The sequence below is a fragment of the Petaurus breviceps genome, unplaced genomic scaffold (genome assembly GCF_028583685.1).
Source record: "Petaurus breviceps papuanus isolate PSGF00001 unplaced genomic scaffold, PetGlider_PUasm1.0 90763, whole genome shotgun sequence".
Lineage (NCBI taxonomy): Eukaryota > Metazoa > Chordata > Mammalia > Diprotodontia > Petauridae > Petaurus > Petaurus breviceps.
The window spans coordinates 12,545,153-12,568,832 of record NW_027187340.1 but is presented as its reverse complement, the minus strand read 5'-3'; the positions used below and the strand labels follow the sequence as shown (position 1 = coordinate 12,568,832).

Here is a 23,680-nt window from a genome sequence, read left to right as displayed (position 1 = left end):
ACACACACACACACACACACACACACACACACACACACACACACACAGGCACACTCTACCTCTCCATAGCAGTGGAACAGCCTCAGCACACAGCCTCATTGCCTGAGTTTCTCTTGCATCTAGTCTATAAACAGCCATGATACTCAGTTCTTAGGTGTCACATAATACATGTGTATGTAATGTTGATTTAATGGGTATGTGGCATCAGGGGAAATTTTTGACATTGATTCAATTAAATATAACAAGTACTTATTATGTGCTTACTATGAGCAAGGCACTGTGCAAGTTACTAGTGATACAAATAGAAAAAAAATCGTAAGTTTTAATCCTAGATATTAAAAGGTAAGAAAAGCAAAACTGCAAAGTTGGTTTGGCTGTGGAAAATAATCATGTCAGACTTTATATGAGCTATTTAACTTACTTTTTAAATTTTTATTTATTTAATTCTGAATTAAGAAATAAAATGTGTTTCTATAACAGTGGAATAGAAAAAAAGATGAAAATTGTACATGCAATTGCAAATCTATTATGTGCAACTTGCTATTCCTTTTAAATATATAATAAAGTTATCATGTAACCTTTTCCCCTTTTTTTCTTCCCTCTTTGCCTCCCCCTTTGCCCTAGAGATAGTTACCAGTAGGCACAAATATGCATATTTATATATGTATATATATATATGCATCCCATACATCTATTTAGCAGGTCTTTCTCTGGATGTAGATAGCATCTTTTAAACCTAATGATCATGTGGGGGCTTAACACACTTTTTTTTTTTAATACCTACTTGTTTTGGTTCCATTGTTTCAGTCATGACAGACTCTTCATGACCCCATTAGGGATTTTCTTAGCAAAAATACTAGACTAGTTTGCCATTTTCTTCTTTCATTTTACCACTGAGGAAACTGAGGCAAATAGGGTTAAGTGACTTGACTAGGGTCACATAACTATTAAATGCCTGAGGCTGGATTTGAACTCAGGAAGATGAGTCTTCCTGACTCCAGGTCCACTTTGTGACCCAGCTACCCCTTAATACCTATGCATATCATTAAATACATGTTATGCAAATAAAGAATGAATGAATCATTACCCTGCAACATTTATTTCATCATAACAGATTGTTGTTCGTATAGTGCAGAGCTCTCTACTCATACAACATGATCATGTTTACTTCCTTGAAAAGAATCAAGTTAACATTCCTCTGAAATAGTCTATATTTTGTTTTGTTTTAGTTAAAGATAGATCTCTTACTGTTCCTTACACAGAGCATAAAATAGGGTTCTTGTGAATATATAGGTGCTTAAGTTTTATTATACTGACTGTATAAACTGTTATTCCTAATAATAAGGCTGTGGAAAAACCAGATAAGCATAAAAATACAAAAGCGTTCTGATACGTTATTTATTCATTTATCTATATATTCATTCATTTATCATTCTTTTGTTTGTTCGTCTGTCTGTTGCTTCATTTGTTTGTCTATGTGTGTGCATGGTGTGTTTATCCAGCAAATGAGGCAGTTACAGCAAATTATCTGTAACATACCTTTTACTTCTGACATTTTATGGTTCTGGGGGAAAAAAAAGGATCTATCTGAGACTCCGTGCCTGGGCAAAATGCAAGGTAAACTTTAGGGAGCTTTCTAGGAGGTAATTTGAAGCAGGAAGAACAAGATATTGACTTTTATTGATATTCCTTTCAGCTCTGGATAGAGGACGGGGCCAATAGGTCCTGTTTAAAAAAAAAAGGATAAAGATGAATTGGAGGGAACCAGAATTTCTGTGCTGAGATGGTTTTAGTCACTCAGAAATGCTAGCTTTAGGTATGCTGGCAGGCAAACAACTACAGAGAAAGAGAACAAATGGAGAGAAGAGAAGAATTTGCTCTTCAAAGGGAAAGAGATGTTTAGCATCTCCTGACTTTTCCCCAAGGAAGCAGCTGGCAAGATGATTGTGTTCTGTAGTGTATAAAAAGTAACCGTCTTACCTCCCATGCTATGAATTTGGATCCCCCTCAGGTATATTAACTAAAAAAACACATTTTCATAAATTTAAGCAACACTCACATGAATTTCTATTTGAATTCACGAAATAAATATTAGTATATGCTGCCAAGGCATTTTCTTTAAATTCCGAGTAGCAAAAAAAAAAAAATCATGAACATATCTAACAAATATTTCCCAGGTAATTAATTGTATAATTGAATTTAACTGAGTTCTTTACATTGCAGTATTATATTGAAGTCCAAACTTTTTAAAAATCAAATATGGATCTGAGATTTTTACCCTGACTATTTATACTCTCTCCACTCTACAAAAGGCAGCTATGTTATGGAAGAAAAAAAAAACTAGATTTGGAATCTGAAGACCTAGATTTACATCCTTACTCTTCCACTTACCAAGTTGTCTGACCTTACAGAAGGTCATTTAATTTCTCTGCACTTTCATTTCCTCATCTGTACCATGGGAATAATAATATCTCCCCTACTTATCCATCTTAGTATGAGGACCACATGAGATATTGCATGAGATATATGCACTTTATAAACCATAAAGTATTATATGGAAGGAGGTGGAAATACTGGGCCAGGATGGACAGTCACCAGTCAAGACAGTGGGGAGCCAGGGCAGAAGTTTTAAATACCAAAAGAGTTAACATCCAGGGCATGGTCTCTTTTGTGAGCTCAAGTAGGCCCCTGGCAAAGTATAGAGAAGATAGGTTGAGAGCAGGGAGTGAAGTGAGATCCTTCATATTAAGAGGGAGTCTCTGAAAAAAAGGTTCATTAAATTCTGGCATTGCCTAATTCCATTTTGGTGAATTATATTCAATGATGACATATCTAGGGTTTGAAGGTACCTTAAAGCTTATTTGGGGCAGCTAATTGTGCAGGGGATAGAGTACTAGGCCTGGAGTCAGGAAGACTCATCTTGGTGAGTTTAAATCCAGGCTCAAACACTTACTATTTTGTGTGACCCTGGGCAAGTTACTTAATGTCTCATAGTCTAAGTTTCCTTTTTTTACAATGGGAGCAATTAATAATAGGATTGTTGTGAGATAACATATAAACCTTAAAGTGCTAAATAAATGCTAGCTGCTGCTTCTCCTTCTCCTGGATTGTTTCTTTGTATTTGTATGCCCAGCACATGGCAATTTGCCTGGCACATAGTAGGTGCTTAATAAATATTTGTTGATTGATAAATGCAGAGACCCAATGCTCATAACAGAATTAATAGTATTTCTCTAAAGAAGGCTGCACATCAAGTTGAGTAGGTATAATTGCCAAATGCTACTCTGTACTTCAGACATAAATTGTATATCTGAATTGAAATCTGATGTCTGTTGGTGGGTGGTAAACATAGTTATCTGGAGGAAGCTCATGGTCTAACAACCAAGTTGTTCTTATGTGACCAAACATCACTTTTTAAAAAAAAATGTAGTAGTTAATTTTTCCCCAGTTACATGTAAAAACAATTTTTAACATTGGTTTTTAAAACTTTGACCATTTCTCTCCCTTCCTCCTTCCCCACCCCCACCCATTGAGAAGACAAGCAATTTGATGTAGGTTATACATGTATAGTCATGCAAAACATTTCCATATTAGTCATGTTGTGAAAGAAAACATAGACCAAAAAAACACCCTCAAGAAAAATAAAGTAAAAAAAAATCACTTCGATCTGTATTCAGACACCATCAGTTCTTTCTCTGGGGGTAGAGAGCATTTTTCATCATAAGTCCTTCAGAACTGTCTTGGGTCATTATATTGCTGAGAATACCTAAGTCATTCATAGCTGATCATCTTACAATATTGGTGTTACTTTGTGCACAGTACATTTCACTTTGCATCAGCTCATGTAAGTCTTTCCAGGTTTTTCTGAGAGCATCCTGCTGATCATTTCTTATAACACAACAATATTCCATCACAATCACACAGCACAAGTTGTTTAGCCATTCCTTAATTGAAGAGCATCCCCTTAGATTCCAATTCTTTGCTACCAGAAAAGAACTGCCATAAATATTTTAGTACATATGGATCCTTTTCCCTTTATAAAAATCTCTTTTGTGATAGTACTATAGCTAGGTCAAAGGATATGCAAGTTTTATATCCCTTTGGGCATAGTTCTAAATTGCTCTACAGAATGGTTGAATTAGTTCACATTAAAGGATCAGATGGCTTGGAATGTGATATTCCAGAGGGCAAAGGAGCTAGGAATACAACCAAGAATCACCTACCCAGCAAAATTGAGTATAATCCTTCAGGGGAAAAATGTATATTCAATGAAATAGAGGACTTTCAAGCATTCTTGATGAAAAGACCAGAGCTGAATAGAAAATTTGACTTTCAAATAAAAGACTCAAGAGAAGCATAAAAAAATAAACAAGAAAGGGAAATCATAAAGGATTTAATAATTTTAAACTGTTTATATTCCTTTAATGTAGAAACTGCTATTGTTATCCTGAATTGTGGCTCCAGAATACTTGAATTGTTCCTTTCTGGCTGCTTACAATATTTTCTCCTTGACCTGGGAGCTCTGAAATTTGACTCTAATATTCCTGGGAGTTTTCATTTTGGGATCTCTTTGGATCAACTCTTTGGGAGGTGATCAGTGGATTCTTTCAATTTCTATTTTACCCTCTGTTTCTAGAATATTAAGGCAGTTTTACTCCATAATTTTTTGAAAGATGAGGTCTAGGCTCTTTTTCTAATCACAGGTTCTAGGTAATCCAATAATTTTAAAATTATGTTTCCTGGATCTGTTTTCTAGGTCAATTGTTTTTTACAATTAGATATTTCTCATTGTCTTCTAATTTTTTCATTCTTTTGGTTTTATTTGATTGTTTTCTGATTTCTCATTGTTCCGTGTTCTCAATTCTAATTTTTAACAAATTATTTTCTTTAGTGAGTTTTTGTACTTTCTTTTCCATTTGGCCAATTCTATTTTTAGAGATTTTTCTTCAGTGAATTTCTGTGCCTCTTTTTACATTTGGCCAATTCTGCTTCTTGAGGTATTCTTCTCATTGACTTGTACCTCTTTTACTATTTAGCCTAGTCTATTTTTTTTAAGGTGTCCAGTTCTTTTTTTTGTGTGTCTCCTTTACTAAGCTGTTGACTCATTTTTCATGAATTTCTTGTCTCACTCTTGTTTTTCTTCCCAATTTTTTCCTCTACCTCTTACTTGATTTTCATTTTTGTAATTTTTTTGTTTCCTTTTTGGAGTGGGGAAGGTAGGGCAATTGGGGCTAAGTGACTTGCCTAAGGTCATATGAATAGTTTTTTGTGTTGAGTGTCTGAGCTGGATTTGAACTCAGGTCCTCCTGATTCCAGGGCTGGTGCTATATTCACTGTGCCACCTACCCACCCCCCTCTTACTTGATTTTCAAAATCCTTTTTGAGCTCTTCCATGGCCTGAGATCAATTCATATTTTTCTTTGAGGCTTTGGATGTAGGAGTTTTGACTTTGTTATCTTCTTCTTAGTGTGTGTAACCATAGTAACTTTCTATGGTCAGAGTTTTTTTTTTTTCTGTTGTTTGCTTATTTTCCCAGCCTATTACTTTGCTTTTAACTCTTTGTTAAAGTAGGGCTCTGCTTCCAGGATGGAGGGGACACTGTCCCAAGCTTCAGGGATTTTGTGTAGCTGTTTTCAGAGATACTTCTAGGGAGCTGTAAGCTTTAAGTTCTTCCATGGAGGTATGATCTAAGGACAGGTGTATTTACTACTCTCCTGGACTGTGCTCTGGTGTGTCAGTGATCACAAGCACTCTTTTCTGCCCTGGAACTGTGATCAGGGTCCCTGCTGTACCGTGGCTACAAGTCCTCCTCCTTGTACTGGGACTGCCACCCAGGACTGTGACCCAGATCCAAGTATGGGCAAAGCAACAAACACCTGCCTCAGTGCTAACAAAGAGACCCCTGGAATGTCCTTCTGACCAGTTGTTTGATCCCCTTACTGTCTGTGTACTGAGAGCTCCAGAAGCAGCAGCTGCTGCTGCTGCTCATTTAGTGACTCCCAAGGCCTGCTTATGTTTTGCTGGGGTTGGGACTGTGCTGGAGTGGCCTGTGCTGGACTATACTCCACTCTCACCCAGGTGTGCCAGAACTTTCCTGCTGACCTTCTAATTTGTCTTTGGCTGGAAAATTATTTCACCCCATATTTTTGTGGGTTCTGCTGATCCAGAAATTATTTTATGGCATTATTCCAAGGTGTTCAGAGGGGTTTGGGGGAGAGCTCAGGAAAGTTGCTGCCTTTTCTCTTCCATCTTGGCCCAAGTATCACTTTTTTTTTGGAGGGCAGTTGGGGTTAAGTAACTTGCCCAAGGTCAGACGGCTAGTTTTTGTGTGTGTATGTTAAGTGTCTGAGGCCAGATCCAAACTCAGGTCCTCCTGATTCCAGGGCCGGCACTCTACTCACTGTGCCACCTAACCGCCCCTCCAAGTATCACTTTTAAGAAGAGATGCCCCAGTGCCTAGATAAGAAGGATGGGCAATGCTGCTGAATGTCAGACCCTTAGAGATACTTAAAAGCTGAGCTTGGGTAGCCTGAGTCCAAGCTTACTTATAGTCTTCTCACTTGGCTCTGTCCAGAAGGTGGTACGGGTTCCCAACTTCTCTGCCTGTTACCTCTGAAATCAGCACATTTTCCTTAGGTTTGCTCAAGGAATTTTATTGCTAGGGAATACAGAATAATACACTGGATTTTAAGTCAAGGGCAGTGGAGGAAATATCATAAGCTTCCTTATTTATAGGAGAGGAGAGCCCTGGCTTTCTGTGAAAGCATAAAGATGACATAACTTCATTGGGGTGACTTGACTTTGCTCAAGAGTATCAAAATTGAGAGAGTAGTGATCCTTCTGGGCTTTGAGGGTCCAGGAGTTTTGCCACATTTTGTCCCCATTGCCATTGTACTCCAATGAATGCTGTGTATAACTGTGGGAAAGTATATTTTAGGCTTTGGGAAAAATGCTTTGTATCACCTCTTTTCATAGTATCATCCAAGTAAATCCCTTTACTAAACACTATTTAAGTCTACTCACTGACTATTAATTGGAAGCAAACCAATGGGGGCTTGTGATCAACCATAGTAGAAATAGTCATCTACAATGTTATACTGATAATGATTCTGACAATGGTGATGATGATAGGTAACATTTATATAGTGCCTACTTTGTTCCAGGGACTGTGCTAAGTGTTTTACAGTTACAACAACCCTGGGAGATAGGTGCTTTTATTATCCCCATTTTACAGATGAGGAAACTGAGGAAACAAAGGTTAAGTGTTTTGCCCAGGGTCATGCAGCTAGTAAGTATCTGAAACTAGATTTTAACTTACAATGAGAGAGCCACCTGTTAGGGGCCCAAATCTGTGGGTGAAAGTGAAATTTGGAAGAAATGGTCAACAGAGGCTCTTGCTTTTCTATGTAGGAGATCAATGTCAAGTTTAACTGTGTAGTTTCATCTTTAGTTCTCCATAATTCCTGAATATGAGTGGTTCAGCAATCCCATATACAAGTCTATCCAATATCTTCAGAGGGAAGAGAATAAGCATTTATATAGTGTCTACTATGTGCCAGGCACTGTTCAAAGAGCTTTACAAATATCTCATTTCATACAGCAGTCCTTTGAGATAGATACTTATATCATCTCTGTTTTACAATTGAGGAAATAGGCAAACAGAGGTGAAGCAACTTACCCAGTATCATATAGCTAATAATTGTCAGAGGTTGCATTTGAACTCGTCTTGCTTACTCCAGACCCCATGTTCTATCCACTGTGCCACCTAGTGGCCCCTAAGAGTAGCTGCCACTGGGCATAATTTGCCTGACTTCAAGGGACCTTAGAGTCAGCTATTTATTTGCCTTACCATCTCTTCACTTATTCGGGGTTTCAGTTTCTTGCTTCCCCACCTAATACCTTTTCCATTATACCACAGAGACTCCTTCCTTTTTCTAGTAGAAAATAGCAAGACACTTTATATGGTAATTCCATTAAGAATACAGATTTAGGGCTAGAAAAGACTATTGAAGCATTGAAAACCTGTAAGTTTTATAGATGAAGAAACAGAGACTTAAAAAGATGAAATTACTTGACAAATGAGGGAGATAATAAGTGGAGATGGAAATCAAACCTAGGTCCTCTGATTTCAAATCCTATCCTTTTTTTTCTCCACTGTTACTCTCTCCCCTTGAAAGGGGCCCCAAACACCTGCTATGTGTGGAAATATTTGGGAATTGCCAAAGTTCTTAGTCCTCAGATTGCCACCCCAGAAACCACAATAACACAAGTGATTTGATGAGTGCCAGTATGCTTCAGTTGGCACACTGCTGGACTTGGAGTCAGAAAACTTGAGTTTCAGTCCCAGTTCTGCCTCTTATCACTTGTGTGACCTTAAGTTACTTAACTTCTATGAGTCTCATTTCCCTCATCTGTAAAATGAGGATGAGTTTAGATGAATTTTACATTACTTTTCTTATTTTTTGTGGCTATATTGATAAATAATGCTTGGGGACATTTTATTTTGTGAATTCATAAACTTTAGATCCTTTAAGGCACCATATATGAACTTTATCCTATCTTAAAATTGATTTCTTTGAAATACATCAGACCTCCCCTTGGAATCTCATGGTGATATTGATTTAATAGGAATGTGCTGAATGTATAAATCTAAAAGAGACTATAGCCGATAATTTATATTTAAACCTACAAAAATCATTCTGATTACTCTATAGGCAGAAGAAGATTCCTCAAGTGAGAGGCTTAATTCACCCAAGTAACCACTGGCATATTTTTTTAGCACAACTTCTCCTACAAACACACAAACATATAGCTTTCCTCTTTTGTTTAAGTTTTTATCTTTTCCCCTAAATGCAAGTTTCATTGCATCACCTAAAAATCCTAAGCCCCAAGTAAATTTTGCCAGACTTTTTTCACAGCCTGTGTTTGTTTTTCTTTCTCTCTTTGCAATGTCTTTTCTCTTGATTTGAAACCACATTTGGGTACAGACATTAGGGGGGTAGTGCCACCCATTGTATTGAGCAATCTTATTTTTTAAACTTTTCCAGCTCTGGTCTATTTCACATAGATTTCTACCCAGTTGAAAATGGCATTTTCGACCTCAGCCAACTGTAGGTTATTAGGTTATGAGTGCCAAAAATGATGAGTCGTCTCCACACTTCTTCCAGAGTGAATAAAAGCCAGATTGTAAAATAATTACAATTTCTTGAAGCGGAGCCAGCCACACAACCCTGATCCATCCATCTTCATTAATTTGTATATAGTTCTTATTTTCACAGAACAAACTTTCGGAAGGTACTCACATGGGAATGCTGAACCAGCTGCACAACTTTTATTTTGAAGAAAAAAAAAGTTGAGCCTCAGAGCAGCATGTTTTAAAGACGGGGAGGGACTTAGTGTTTCAGAACTCTTGACCAGCATGTGGAAGAAGTGGGCTCATGGCTGGAATAACCTAGGGTGTTTCTACCTGGGTAACACTTGGCAAAGTTTCCCACTTTCCTTGTTCCATTTCTGAGGGTCCGGCATACATCTCTTGCCCAGATCAACTTGACTCTCCAGTACTGTTTTGCACACCCTACTCTGTGGGGGAGTGCAGCAACGTGCCCGTCTTATGTGGCCTCTATGGCCACATTGCTCAGCTGCCAGGAAGAGAGGAAGTTTTCCCCAACTATCAAAAAAAGGAGAAAAAATCCCTTCTTTTCCCTGTGCTCTTAGCAGCACAGTAGCAAAGGACAATCTCCTCTTTGGATTTTTTGGAGTGGTTTCCAGGAAGAAGTTAACTCTCCCCCTTTAAATGGATGACCATGTTACCATCAAGAAAAAACATCTACAAAGACCGATCTTTCGGTAAGTGATGCTATAGCTGCCAAATGCAATAGCTTCTCTCTGTGTTAATTCAGGACCTTTTGGATTCTAAAGCAAAGCAAAGTAACAGAATGTGTCAGAAGTTTAACATTCAGTTTGCAGTTCCCCTGTTAGATGGGCTTTCAATTTAGACTGGTAACTAGATTAATTCAGGAGTCGTGGACAAAAATTATGTGCACATTCTCTGCTATCACCTTTACCAGTGACTTTTTTTCTCCCCTTAATTTTAGCTGTGCATTCACAGGAATGGTAAAGCGCTTAAGAAACTTTTAAAATGTTATGCAATCCTTTGCTATTTTCCAAGGTTTCACAGTCCTCTAAATGCAAAACATTGTTCCTGGTTCATTGAACTGATTACATTAAGGAGGCAGTGTTTCAGTGTCTGGAATGCTGCACCTTCCTGAGGCGCTCACTTTGTGTGTGGGGATGGATTCTTGATGTCCACAGCCCTTGTAACTTCAGAGTAGATTTCACACTCCTGTGTTGGTGGATTGGACAAGCACCCAGGAAAACATTGATTTCGGGGTGACAGAAGAAGATTTCTGTCGTGGGTGAAGCTGTGGCCAGTTAACTGGTTGGGACTAAACTTCTTTGGCTTTTGTTTTAGGTGATGACAGTGGTTTCACTGATGTGTGTCTTGTCTTCTTGGTTTCCTATGCATTTTAAAGACCAGACCTCCACGGTCTCTAGTATTTGAGTATCAACTGACACAGAGTACTCCTGGACCTGTATTTCTGACAGGAGTTGTTTCTGACTTTAGAATATGAGTTAAAACAAATAAAGATTAGAATAAGCCTGAGATATTTCACTACTTGACTTTCCAAGCAATAATATCCTAAACAGGATTATGAGTACAGTGGAGATAATGAAATTCAAATTGTACCTACAGGTGATTGATATAGAATTAATTATGGGATAATAGACTTTCCCAGAGGGAATTTCAAGGGGCTCACATTATTAGAAAGTTTGAGATTGGACCGTGTGGAGCATGTGTATCACAAATAGCCATGTCTAGATGAAAATACGTGTATAATAACTGAAACAATGGATGAGAGTGAGTGGCTCATTATAAATGCTTAATAAATGCTTGTTTCAGTGGCAATATGTTGGAAATACATTGTATTTAACTAGATACCACTTATTATAGTCAATATACTACAAGTAAATATAGATATATGTATATATGTATATGTGCATATACATACACACATATATGCAAATCTCATACAACCATAGGACCAGACTAAAATTCTCCATGTGAGAGGCAGCTAGATAGCACTAGGCTAGAGCAGTAGGATAGAGACTTGTCTGGAGTCAGGAAGACCTCATTTCAAATCTAGCCTTAGGCATTTAGCAGTTGTGTGACTGTGGGGAAAGTCACTTACACTCTGCCTGCCTCGGTTTCTTCATCATTGAAATGGGGCTGATAATAGCACCTATCTCACAGGATTGTTGTGAAGATAAAATGAGATATTTGTGCAGTGTCTAGTACATAGTAAGTACTTTATAAATGCTTGTTCCCTTCCCCTTCTCATCTATGTTACTTGGAATTCACTAATCCATCTGCCGTGTCATCAAATCAAGAGAGATTCCTAAACCTTTCTTCTGGTTAATCTATTTCTTCTTGGATACACATGTATGGAAACAATGGGTAAGAAAGCTATCATTCTTTCTTAAAGGAGGCATGAACAATGGGCTGGAATAATTCTTAGCAGAATTTGCATGGTGACTCCCTTGATTCTTTCTTATGCCCCCCTAACTCCATTCCTTCCACCAAAGGACCTGAGGCTGCTATAATTAGATTTTTAGTTACATAAACCCATAGTTGCCCTCAGGAAAATGGCACAGTTGTGGCTCTTAGCTCTTGATCTATTTCTCATTCATTCATGTGCCCAACTGAGCATTATTAGATATTTAGGTGTCTGAGGCAGTTGGGATAGGACATTGCTTATTTCACTCCTCACTTGTCATTCAGTCATTTTCGGTCTTGTCCAATTCTTTCTGACCCCATTTGGAGTTTTCTTGGCAAAGATACTGGAGTGGTTTAACATTTCCTTCTCTAGCTCATTTTACAGATGAGGAAACTGAGGAAAACAGGTTTAAATGACTTGATCAGGATCACACAGGTAGTAAGTGTCTGAAGCCAGATTTGAACTCGGGAATCTGAGTTTTCCTGACTCCAGGCCCAGAATTCTATACACTGTGCCATCTAGCTGTCTTTATTCATTCCTCGGTCTACTAGTCTGATTCTCAGAGTGTCTCTTTCGCCCTCCCACCCCCCACCCCAAACCAAAATTTATAATAACAATAACCAAAACTTATAGACCATTTTAAGACTTACAAAGCAATTCTCCCCCAAACCTGACATTATTATGAAGTTAATATAGGTTATCTCCATTTTATAGATAAGAAAACTGAGGCTAGGAAAGGTGAAGCAATTTGAACTATGGTCTCACAGAAAATGTAAGAAATATAAGATTTGTGACCTTTGTCTCTGGATTCCTGGCTCAGTGTTCCTTCTACTCTACCACAATTTACCCATTACAAATGGGTATACTGTTAGTATACTACTCACTAGGTTGAACTTATTGTTTCTGTTTCCTAAATAGCATTGTAGTAGCCTGGAATAATTACTTTAGATTTCAAAAATGCCACACTGACAATAGGAGAATCATTTAAGCCTTCTTGGAAAGAAACTCTTGACTGAAAATTAACCTTAGGAGGTTATGGGTGGATAAGTAAGGATGGGTGAAGTGGGCTGTTAACTATAGTTGGCTGTGTCAGTGGAGTATGAGGAGAAGGAGAAAGTGAAAGAGGAAGAAGAGGAGAAGGAAGAGGTGGCAGAAGTGAAAGAGGGGGAGGTGAAGAAGGAGGAAAAAGAAGAGGAGGAGGAAGAGGAAAGTGTCTTGTAAGAAGTAACCAGCTATGATTCCCTGGAGAAAGTTTAAGGCTAGGCTCTGGTAATAGAGCAACTTTCACTTCCTGTTTGTTCCCTCAAGGGTGTACTGAATGCCCATCAGATACTCCCTGGCTTAAAATAGCTGCTGTGTGCTCCCTTGAGGCCCTAGGGACATGCTATTCAGAGCTCAGGCATAACTGGGAGGAAAGTTCTATTTGGCTTTGGCACCAAACTTACCCAGGTTCCCTGTTCCCTCGTGGTACCCTCACTTACCAGACCTGTGACACATTTTTCCAGGACCTGGTAGAATCAAATTTGGAATTGCTTCCAGCATATAAAGGGTCAACCTAAAGTCCAGATGAGATTTCTTTCTCTCTCTCACACACATATGTTACATATAAATATATATGTATATATCTGTGTATATACTTTGCTGTTGTTCAATTTTTATTCTGTGATATCAAATCATATGTATTATAGTGAAGGCTTAAAGCCTCTAGCAGTTAGTAAATACACAAGGAGTACAAGTCCCCATGTAACTGGAGGTAGCTAGATGACTCAGTGGATAAGGCACTGGGCTCGGGATCAGAAAGGCCTGGGTTCAAATTCAGCATCAGACATTTACTAGACTCTGGGCAAGTTGCTTAAACACTGTTTGCCTCAATCCCCTGAAGAAGGAAATGACAAACTACGCCAGTATCTTCGCCAAGAAAATCCCATGGACCATAGTGGTGTTCTGTACAGGATCCACAGGGTCGTGAAGAGTCAGACACAGCTGAGGGTGATGTTCAGACTTTGCTTTTGGACTATGTGTGCCTCCTTACCCAGCAACAACAATTTACATTTCCACAACGATTTGCAGTTTGGAAGACACTTTTCATGTACATTATCTACACTTCACAACAACCCTGGGGCTTAATAGCAAGACATTATTCTCTTCATTTTAATGATGAGGAGAATAAAATTCATCTGCAAAGCAAAGATTTGAATACAGCTAAAAAGTGTAGTGATGGGACTCAAACCTAGTTTCCATGGGTTGTGTCTACTCTATGTAGATTATTCCTAGATCTATGTATCCAGCCCTACACTTTCTCCTGAGCTATAGCCATACATCTCAAATTGCCTCTTGGAAATCTTGAGTTGGATGTCTTATAGGGATATGGCAAACATATATACATACACATAAACATAAATATTATGTGCATATATGTATATGTACATATGCACAAATATATACACCTGCATAAATAACTATAGAGGCAAAATAATTCCAGATGTATTTTTATTAATGTCTGAGAGACAGTATGCTATATTTGATTTGGACTCAGGACACCTGATCTGAATTCCTGGTTTGATGTTCTACTAGTTGTATGACCATGTGGAAATCATTTCACCTACCTCTGAATTTCATTTTTTTCATCCATAAAATAGGAATCCAATACTTAAATTCCTAAGTCAGTTTAGGAAGAAAGAAAGGGGAAAAACATTATTAAGCCCCTATTATGTGCTAGGCACCATACCAAACACTGTACAAATATTATCATTTTTTGATCCATACAACCCTGGGAATTAGGTACTATTATCATCTATACTTTACAGTGGAGGAAATTGAGGCAGTTGTTGTTCAGTCATTTTCAGTAGTGTCTGACTCTTCATGACCCTATTTGTAGTTTTCATGACAAAGACATTTGGAGTGGTTTGTCATTTCCTTCTCCAGCTCATTTTACAGATGAGGAATTGAGGTAAATACAGTTCAGTGACTTGCTCAGGGTAGACACAGCTAGTAAGTGTCAGAGATCGGATCTGAACTCATATCAAGTTTCTGAGAGACAGTGAAGAAGGTATTTTGTCAAGCATAAAGAGTTATATTAGCATGAACTATTGTTTGTAGAAAAGGAGCAAGTATTGGCATGATTCTTAGGGCTACTACTAGATATTGTGACTGGAGAAGATTCAGTTGAGCAGAACTAAGTGAAGCTAGCAGTGATTTAGAGAATAATCCAAGTACAGGTGTAGCTGCGGAATTTAAAAAGGCAGCTATCCCCATAGAGTCAGTAGGAGGTTGGGTAGAAGAAAGGTCCTGTGAGACATACTCATCCAAATTTTAGCACCATTGGGCAAAATCCTACTTGCCATTCTTAAATCATAGTGTTTACAGGCTTTGATGTTAACATGGATAGTTATTTCCAAGTACTTTGGGGATGTAGAGAGAGAATATTTTTCCACTTATAGAAATATTCAGGCAACATATAATGAAAAGAAATAAGTGACTTGTATCGAGTGGGAATGTGAATCTTAGGCACAGAACCTAAAAGAAATAAGAGCAAACTCAATCAATCAGTTAATTAATCATTAAGCATTTATTAAGCTCCTGCTATATCAGAAACTATTTTAGGTTCTGACACTCAAAGGTAAAATCAAAAAAGTCCTTACCTTCTATCAAGGGAGCAAAATGTGCTAACTAGATCCAAAATATCCACAAAATAAATAAATGATAATTTTGGAAAATGAAAGAAGACACTAGCAACTTTGGAGTAAAAAAGGTCTAAAGTAGGAGACGGTTCTTGAGCTTAGCTTTAAAAAAAACTAAGGCTTACAAGAGGTAGAAGTGAGGATGGAGAATGCGTTCCAGGCACAGGGACAGTCTTTGCAAAGGCATAGTGATGGGAGATGATAATAGAATGCAAACAAAACAGCAGGCATAATGAAAAGCAGACAGTGCACTTAAAAGTCATTGAGGACACTCCATCTTTGGCTTCTATAACTTTGTGGTTTGATTTTCCTGAGTATTAGGAGGATAAGGAACTCCAAATTTGCCATAAGCAGCTACTCAGCATTTTTTTTTTTGGAAGGGGGAAGGCAAGGCAATTGGGGTTAAGTGACTTGCCCAAGGTCACACCGCTAGTTAAGTGTCAAGTGCGTGAGGCCAGATTTGAATTCAGACCCTTCTGACTTCAGGGTCAGTAGTCTATTCACTGTGCCACCTAGCTGTCCCAGCTACTCAGTCTTTTGAGAGATGGTATAGTATAATTACTGAAATAAGAATCAAAAAGACCTGGGCTCTGGTTGTTACTTTGCTATTTGCTAACTATGTGAACTTGACTGAGCTGCAACTTTTTTATCTGTAAAATAGGAATTGTTATCATATAAACTAATTAGTATAAAATGAGATTTGCTCTCGGACTGATTAAGGGAGAAGTGAGAAGACTGTGGACTGAATAGAATTGATTTTTGGCCTATTGATGTCTTAAAATTATTTTCAAGACTATGTGCCTAGAGAAGAGAATGAGGGGTGTAGCAGCAAGCACCCCAGCATCCCCAGGGTGGCTGCCACCACAGGTTCTTAGATCCGCTTTGCCAAAGGAAAGCAACTCAAAATGGGTTAAAAAGCTTACTCCAATCAGTCAGATAAGTATCATTTACCTAGTTCAGGGGAAAAAGGTCAGCACCCCAAACCTCAGAATATACAGACAGAATTATCAAGTAGACAGGTTTCCAAACTGTCCAACCATTACTACATACCAAATCAACATCTGGGTTTCAACATCTGGGTTTTTCAAAGCCGATGGGGGCTCTCAACAATGGCTTCCCAGAATCCAGATCAAATCACAGAACACCTCTCAAAGTGAGCCCCAAAACAAAGCCTTACATCAGGGCTTATATAGTCTTCTCCTGGCTCAGAGAATGTAACAACCTTTTGGACCCACTGGCCAATCAAAAAGTATCTACTGAAAAACAAGCCTCCTACCCCAGGCTCCAGGTGCACTTTAGCCTAGGGGCAGGGAAGATCTTTAAATTTACATTCCCATTACAAGGGGCAGGAGGGGGATGGGACAATAGATGTCTTCAAATATTTGGAGGCTTTCTATTGAAAAAGGTATTAGATTTGTTTTGTTTGGTTCCAAAAGGAAGAAGAAGGTGCAAGAGGTGGCAGATTTAGCAACAGAGGTAGATTTCAGGTAGACATAGGGAAAATGTTATTAATAATTGCTGTTCAGTAGTTCAGTACTGTCTGATTCTTTATGGCTGACCCCATGGACCATTGTATGCTGGGCTCTTCTGTCCTCCACTACCTCTTGAAATCTAAGTTCATATTCATTGTTCCATGACATTATCTCTCCACCTCATCCTCTGCCATCCCTTTTTTCTTTTGCCTTCAAACTTTCCCAGGACAAGGGACTTTTCCAATGAGTTTCATCTTCTCATTATGTGGCCAAAGTATTTAAACAGCTTCAGTATTTGTCCTTGCAGTTAATAGCCTAAATTAATTTCTTTAAGTACTGACTGAACTGACCTCATTGCTGTCCAAGGGACTCTCAAAAGTCAGCAGCACAATTCAAAAGCATTAGTGCTGCGATGCTCAGCTTTCCTTATAGCCGACTCTCACAGCCATACGTTGCTACTGGAAAAAACCTTAGCTTGGACTACACAGGCCTTTGTTGACAAGGTGATGTCTGGAATTGTCCAGAATTTTTGGCTTCCTTGGGAAGTATTGAATACCCTATCACTTAAAGTCTACAAACAAATGACCACTTGTATGTTGTTCGGACAATTTATGCTCAGGTAAAGGTTATATTCGATGGCCTCTGAGGTGGATCTTGTCTCTGGGGTTTTTATTTAAGTAGGTATTCAAGAACCAGAGACTCTGCTTTTATTCTGATTGTCATGATGCTGTGGAGGTATTACAGTATATATAGGAGACATTCATCAGTATTAATGCCAGACAATTTTCTCCATAGTCATTTTCTATTGAGAAAGGCTGCTATTATATGTACAACTGCAATAGAAAGATGTTTGGTTGGTCCATTGTTAGATAGTTCTGTTAAGTGACAGAGAATAAACAATGGATAATTTTGGATTGCCCCCTTTCTAAAGCCAGCTTGCTATGGGTGGATAATGTTATTAGATTATTTTATAGTCTTCTGACTTGTATAATAAGTATTTGCTGTATAACTTTAAGGCTCTGTTCAAGAGACTTATTGGATTTTACTTATTTGAGCTTTGCTTGTCAAAGAAAAATCCTTGGATTGTTAATATGGATTGCATTTTATTAGAATTAAATTGATATGAGATGAATAAAAGTTTGAAGTAGGTAATGGCAATATCTGCCTCCCATGATAATTTTGTTCCACTTATTTACTAGAAATAATATCATTATTTATCCAATGGAGAAAATGTGATGCAAGAACATGGAAAATGAACTATAAAACTCCCTGTTTACATGCTATGATAATGAAAGTTATGAATTCTCAATGTCCATTTACTAGGCATTTGATGCTGAAACCGACTGCATGAAGCTGGTATTATCTTCAGGCCCCTCCCTAGACTGGATTACAAAATAGTTTTAGCTTCCCTCCAGCTCCCCTTTCAATGTTCTTTGCCACCATCCTGTCACCTCCCCCTACTGCCTGAAAGCATGCTCACATCTTTCCTATCTGCAAAAGAAATCTTCATTTGATCTGTCTATCCCAGCTAGCTGTCATCTCATATCTCATCTCCCTTTTGTGGCTGGACTCCTTAAGAAGGCCATCTATCATTAATGCTTCTGCTTTTTGTCTTACTCTCTTCTTAACTCTCTGTAGTCTGGCTTTAGATTTCATGATTCAACAAAAACTACTCTTTCCAAAGTTACCAGTGATCTCTAGTTGACAAATCTAGTGACCTTTTCTCAGTCCTCATCCTTCTTGACCTCTCTGCAGCCTTTTATAGTATCAGTCACCCCTTTGTTTTTGATACTCTGTTTTCTAGGTTTTTAATCCTACTGTGTCCTGGCTCTCTTCCTACCTGTGTGATCACTCCTTCTCAGTCTCTTTTAGAGGATTTTCCTTCATCCAATCATAGCTCCTACCTGTGGGTGTCCCCCAGATGCTTTATTGTGGGCTCTCTCTTCTTTTTTACTATACTATTTACCTTGGTGATCTCATCAGCTCCCATGAATTCAATTATCATTTCTATGTAGATGACTTTCAGGTATACTTCTTCAGCCCTAACCTTTTTCTTGACATCTAGTCTTATATTTCCAGAATCCTGAACTTGATGTCCCCCAGGTATCTTAAAACCAGTATGTCCAAAGCAGAACCCATTATTTCCCCCCAAACCCTCCCTCTTCCTAATTTTCCTATTAATGAGGAGACATACCATCCTCTCAGTCATCCAGGCTCCCAACTTAGACGTCATCCTCTCTCTCTGTCTCTGTCTATCTCTGTCTCTCTTTCTCTCTGTATCTCTCTGTCTGTCTCTCTCTTTCTCTTTCTGTCTCTATCTCTCTCTCCCCTTTCTTTTCCCCCTCTCCTCTTTCTTCTCCCCTTCTCTCCCCCCATCTCTCTCTGTCTCTCTCCTTCCCTCCCATCCTGTCTGTTACTAAGTTCTGTTGACTGTGTTTTCATAACATCTTTCATATAGTACCCCTTTTCTCTCCTGACACTTACCATCATCTTTGTGCAGTCCTTCATCACCTCATGCCTAGGTTATTGGAATAGCCTTCTGGTCAATCTCCTTGTCACAAGTATCTCCCCACTCCAGTCCATCCTTTACTCAGTTGTCAGATTACTCTTTCTTAAAACTGAGCTGTTACCATGTCACCCCCTGAATTTAACAAATTCCAATGTCCTCCTCAACTCCAGGATCAAAAGCAGTCATCTGTTTGGCATTCAAAGACCTTCAAAAATTGTCCCTCTCCTTCCTTTTCAGCCTTCTTACACCCTACTTCCTTCCCCTTTGACCTCACATTATCTGGCATTGAGCGACACTGGCCTTCTTAATATTATTTAGCGCAAGCCACTTAGTCTCTAGACAGTGAACTTTCTACTGACCAATCCCATGCCTGGAAGGCTCTCACCTTCATCTAGACCTCCTAAAATCCCATCTAACAGAGGAAGCTTTTCCTGACCCTGTTTAATATATCTTGCCTTCCATCCTTCAGTGATCTCCAACTTATCCCATTAGACAGTAAGTTCCTTGAGGGCAGAGACTGGTTTTGGATTTTTCCTTTCTTTGTATCCCTAGCACTCAACTCAGTGCCTGGCACATGAGTGGGTGCTCAGTAAATGCCTGTTGATGGACTGATCTGTGATTTCATTATTATAAAGAACTAGAAGAAATTCCCTTTACAAATGCAATTCCTCAACTTCTTTGAAACTTACAGAGCAATGCCTAGAGTGCTGAATTAAGTAACTACCCAAGGTCACACAGCTTCTGTGTGTCAGAAGGCAGGACTTGAAGCCAGGTTTGTAGGTCAGATCTCTGACCATTATTCCATGCTGACTCTTCTTGATTTTAGAGCAATGTACAATATCCTTGCTAAAGTACTCTTTAGGCTAAGGATATTAATATCTAAAATAGAAATCCTAATGATAAAATGCCATTAAGACAAAAGGGCTGAATCTTTTAAATATCTTATGATGGAATTCTGAATCATGGGGTTGTACTTTTGAGGCAGAATAAATCTCTCCAAGGTCTTCATGTGGGTTTCTACCTGCTCTGGCAACATATAAGGCTGGCCCTGACTGCATTTAAAAAGAAAATTACCTTGTATTATCTTTTCCTTTCCTTTATTGCTGTCTGGGCTTAGGCTCAGGCTTTGTGTTATTGGAAATTGTAGAATGAAGAGATAGATCTAGTCTCCACTTCATCAATTCAAGTACTTCCCCCACCCATTCCTCCCCCTTGACTCCAGTAGCCAAAGCCAAAGCCAAAAAAAAGGCCTAATTTAAATTTCAGGCAAGGAGAGAAAGTACCTACAACTCAAGCCTTTGCCTCTCTTTTGCAAGTGGCTTAAAAGAAAAGCAGAGTCCTAGAAAGGGTCAATCTATCATGTCTCATGAAAATGTTAATTTCCTTTCCTGAAGAGAATACAACTGACAACACTTGGTACAACTACACTCACAGAAGCAGACTTGATCTACATTTGAAGTTGAATTGAATAGTAGCTTTTGATATAGAGATAGAAACTGAGATGGATATAAATAGATACATACATAATGATATAGAACTGTATATATGTATCCATAACTGTATATACACAATATATGTATATATAGTTATATACCATGTTGTAGCAGCAACCACACTGGCTGTGTAGGATGGCTGCTAGCAAAGGTTCTTAATTCTGCTTTAGTAGGAAAAATAGCTGTTCAAGGGGTCATCTATCTTTTTTAATTACATTCACGAGTTCAGGGAAAAGTCAGTACCCCGAACTTCAGAGAAAATGCAAGCAGAGAAATAAAGACCAACAGACAGGACTTCTAACTGTCAGAAATTAGCACAGATCAACAGACAGATGCAACTATCTGACCAAGGCAATACATACATAGAGAAGCACCAACATCTGGGTTTTTCAAAGGGGGGATCATTAATAGCTACCCAGAGTCTCATCTGGTCACATCACAAGAACACTCTTCCAGTGAGCGAACCTTGAAGCAAAATGGTAACTTCAGAGTATATATACCCTTTTTAGAGTCAGAGGGCTTCACAACCCTCATGACTCAGTGCCTAATTAGAAATAACAAAAGGTGTGAAAACCTTTCTACAAGCAAGCCTCCCCTAAGCAAGTTTCCCTTAATGGATTCCATATGAGGCCTATTAATGGGTAGGGAAGATCTTATATCCAATTAATATTACACATGTGTATATGTGTATGTATATATGTATATGTATGTGTGTGTGTTTAAAGTAGAATAGCACCCTTCGCGAACCAAAGTGACTAAATTATATATTATGAAGGGGCAAGGAGGTAGATGGAAGAATGAAATAGCAGCCCACACTTATGAGCCTGAGAACAGGAAGATTTTAATTTCATTTCACCAAACATTTATTAAGCATCTACTGTGTACAGAACACCATGCTAGAACTTAGATAGAAAAAGATTTTAAGTGAGACATGTTTCCTGTCTTTATGGAGCTTGCAATCTAATGAGGTTAGGAACAAATAAAAAAAAAATAAATGTAAGTAACTCTCATATGGCAACTAAGTGGTGCAATAGATAGAGTGCCAGGCCTGGAGTTAGGAAGATTCATCTTTGTGAGTTCAAATCCAGGCTCAAATCAGATTTGGCCAGGCAATTATTCTCAAGAGTGGCTCACAGATTAGAAATTTCAGGCCTGGGATTTAAAAACAATTTCACCCAACTCTGGCAATATAAAACTGCTTTAGAACAAGTGGCTCATCACCATCCTGGGTATTTGAGATCCCTAAGTTCATTATCTTCTTCCCTAAAATTTTTCTTTATCCTGACTTAATAATTTTTATCACTGTTACTGGTCTCCCAGTTTGAAACTAAGGGATTATCTATGACTCCTTTCTCCTTCACTTCTCATATCTAATTAGTTATGAAGTCGTGTTGATTCCACTTCTAAAACATTCCCTGAATGCATCTCATCCTTTCAATTCCAACTGCTGCCACCCTAGGCCTGCAAAGACACCTGCCTGGTGCATTGCAATGGCCTCTGAATCATCAAGCCTTAATGCTGGTGCCAAGATAGTTGTTTGTATTTATACAGCTTGTTCATCTACAACTCTACGTCCTACAATTAAGATTTCTCTCAAATTTCTCTTCTCTATAAATCCTATTTTCTATCCAAATTAGATTACTCTCTATTCCCCAATGTGAACTGTACTTTTTGGCACCTCTGTGTCATTTCCCACATTATGCCATATGTGAGGATATTTGCTCCTTCCTTCATCTGTAGAGCTCCTATATATCCTCAGATCTCCTTGGTAAAAAACAATTTTCCACTCTTGGTTCTTATATAGCACTTTTGTGTGTGTGTGTCACATAATATACAATGTTGTTGTTGACTCCTTTTTCAGTCACGCCTCACTCTTCATGACTGCATTTGGAGTTTTCTTGGCAAAGATATTGGAGCAGTTTGCCATTCCCTTCTCCAGCTCATTTTACAGATGAGGACATGGAGTCAAAAGAGTTAAGTAACTTGTCCAGGGTCACACAGCTAGTAAGTGTCTGAGGCCAGATTTGAACTCAGGAAAAGGAGTCTTCCTGACTACAAGCCTGGTACTCTATCCAGTACACCACCTAACTGCACAGTTCTATATTGGGCAATAAAATTGAATTGTAATCTGAGGTGCAAGCCTGGACATTTGCAAAAGACTGTCCTCACTGATGATAAGAAATATTATTCTGTATACTGTGCCTGCATGAGAGGCAGAGTTGTTGAGTCTTTAGAGAGGAGAGGTTCTTCTAGTTTCCTTCTGCAAGAGAGCACACATGTGATTCTAGGCTTTCTTTAGGGAGAGGCCTCTGGATGGAGAGAAACAATTTGATAAGGAGCCCATTTATAAAAGATCCTATGTCTATATTTAGGCTTGAACATTGGGTTCAATAATGGTCATTCACCAGTTGGTCAACAATGAAATTTAAGAATAGACAATACACTTAGGATGCCAGTTAAAGAGCAGACCTAGTTCCAGTATGTGATTAGTTTTTTCCTCTAAAAGAGCCATCAAGCCAAGCAAACATGATACTCAGAAATATATAACTACCAATGAGCCTCGAAGTGCAGGGTAGGTCAGATGTTGTGTTGGTTATCTGTAGGATGTAATGGATTAATGCAAGTGCTGAGCTGATTTCAAAAAATAGAAGAGATTGTTTATGTTTACAAGAACAGGAAGTTGCTCATGCATGTGGCTTGAACAGAGGTTCAGATATAGAATTTAAGTTCATGAGTAATGGGCCAAAAGAAGGACTAATGTGGAGGATGCAAACTAAGGACAGAGCCGATACATATTAATAAATCAATAAAGATTTGGTTTAAAGGAAGCCATCAGAAAGCATGAAGATTATCATGTTGTAGACATACAAATGAGAATATAATGTCAGGGTAATTTTGATCACCATAAATAAAATTGCTACCATTGTAAATATAATTCTGATTATATTCTTGTTTCATTTTTATTGTGATT

General features: G+C 38.4%; 1 protein-coding gene across 2 annotated transcripts in view; it reads left to right on the top strand.

The window, feature by feature from the left end:
* PDE1A (phosphodiesterase 1A) overlaps positions 1-23,680 on the top strand; it is a 494,981-nt gene that overhangs the window by 108,893 nt on the left and 362,408 nt on the right. The window contains exon 1 of one of the 2 annotated variants that reach the window (XM_069068579.1): positions 9,266-9,846. The exons of the other annotated variant lie outside the window; for it this stretch is intronic. Coding sequence (XP_068924680.1) covers positions 9,794-9,846 — 53 coding nt within the window. The 5' untranslated portion in view covers positions 9,266-9,793. Of the gene's footprint in view, positions 1-9,265; positions 9,847-23,680 lie in introns of those variants that run through there. 2 annotated transcript variants of the gene reach the window in all.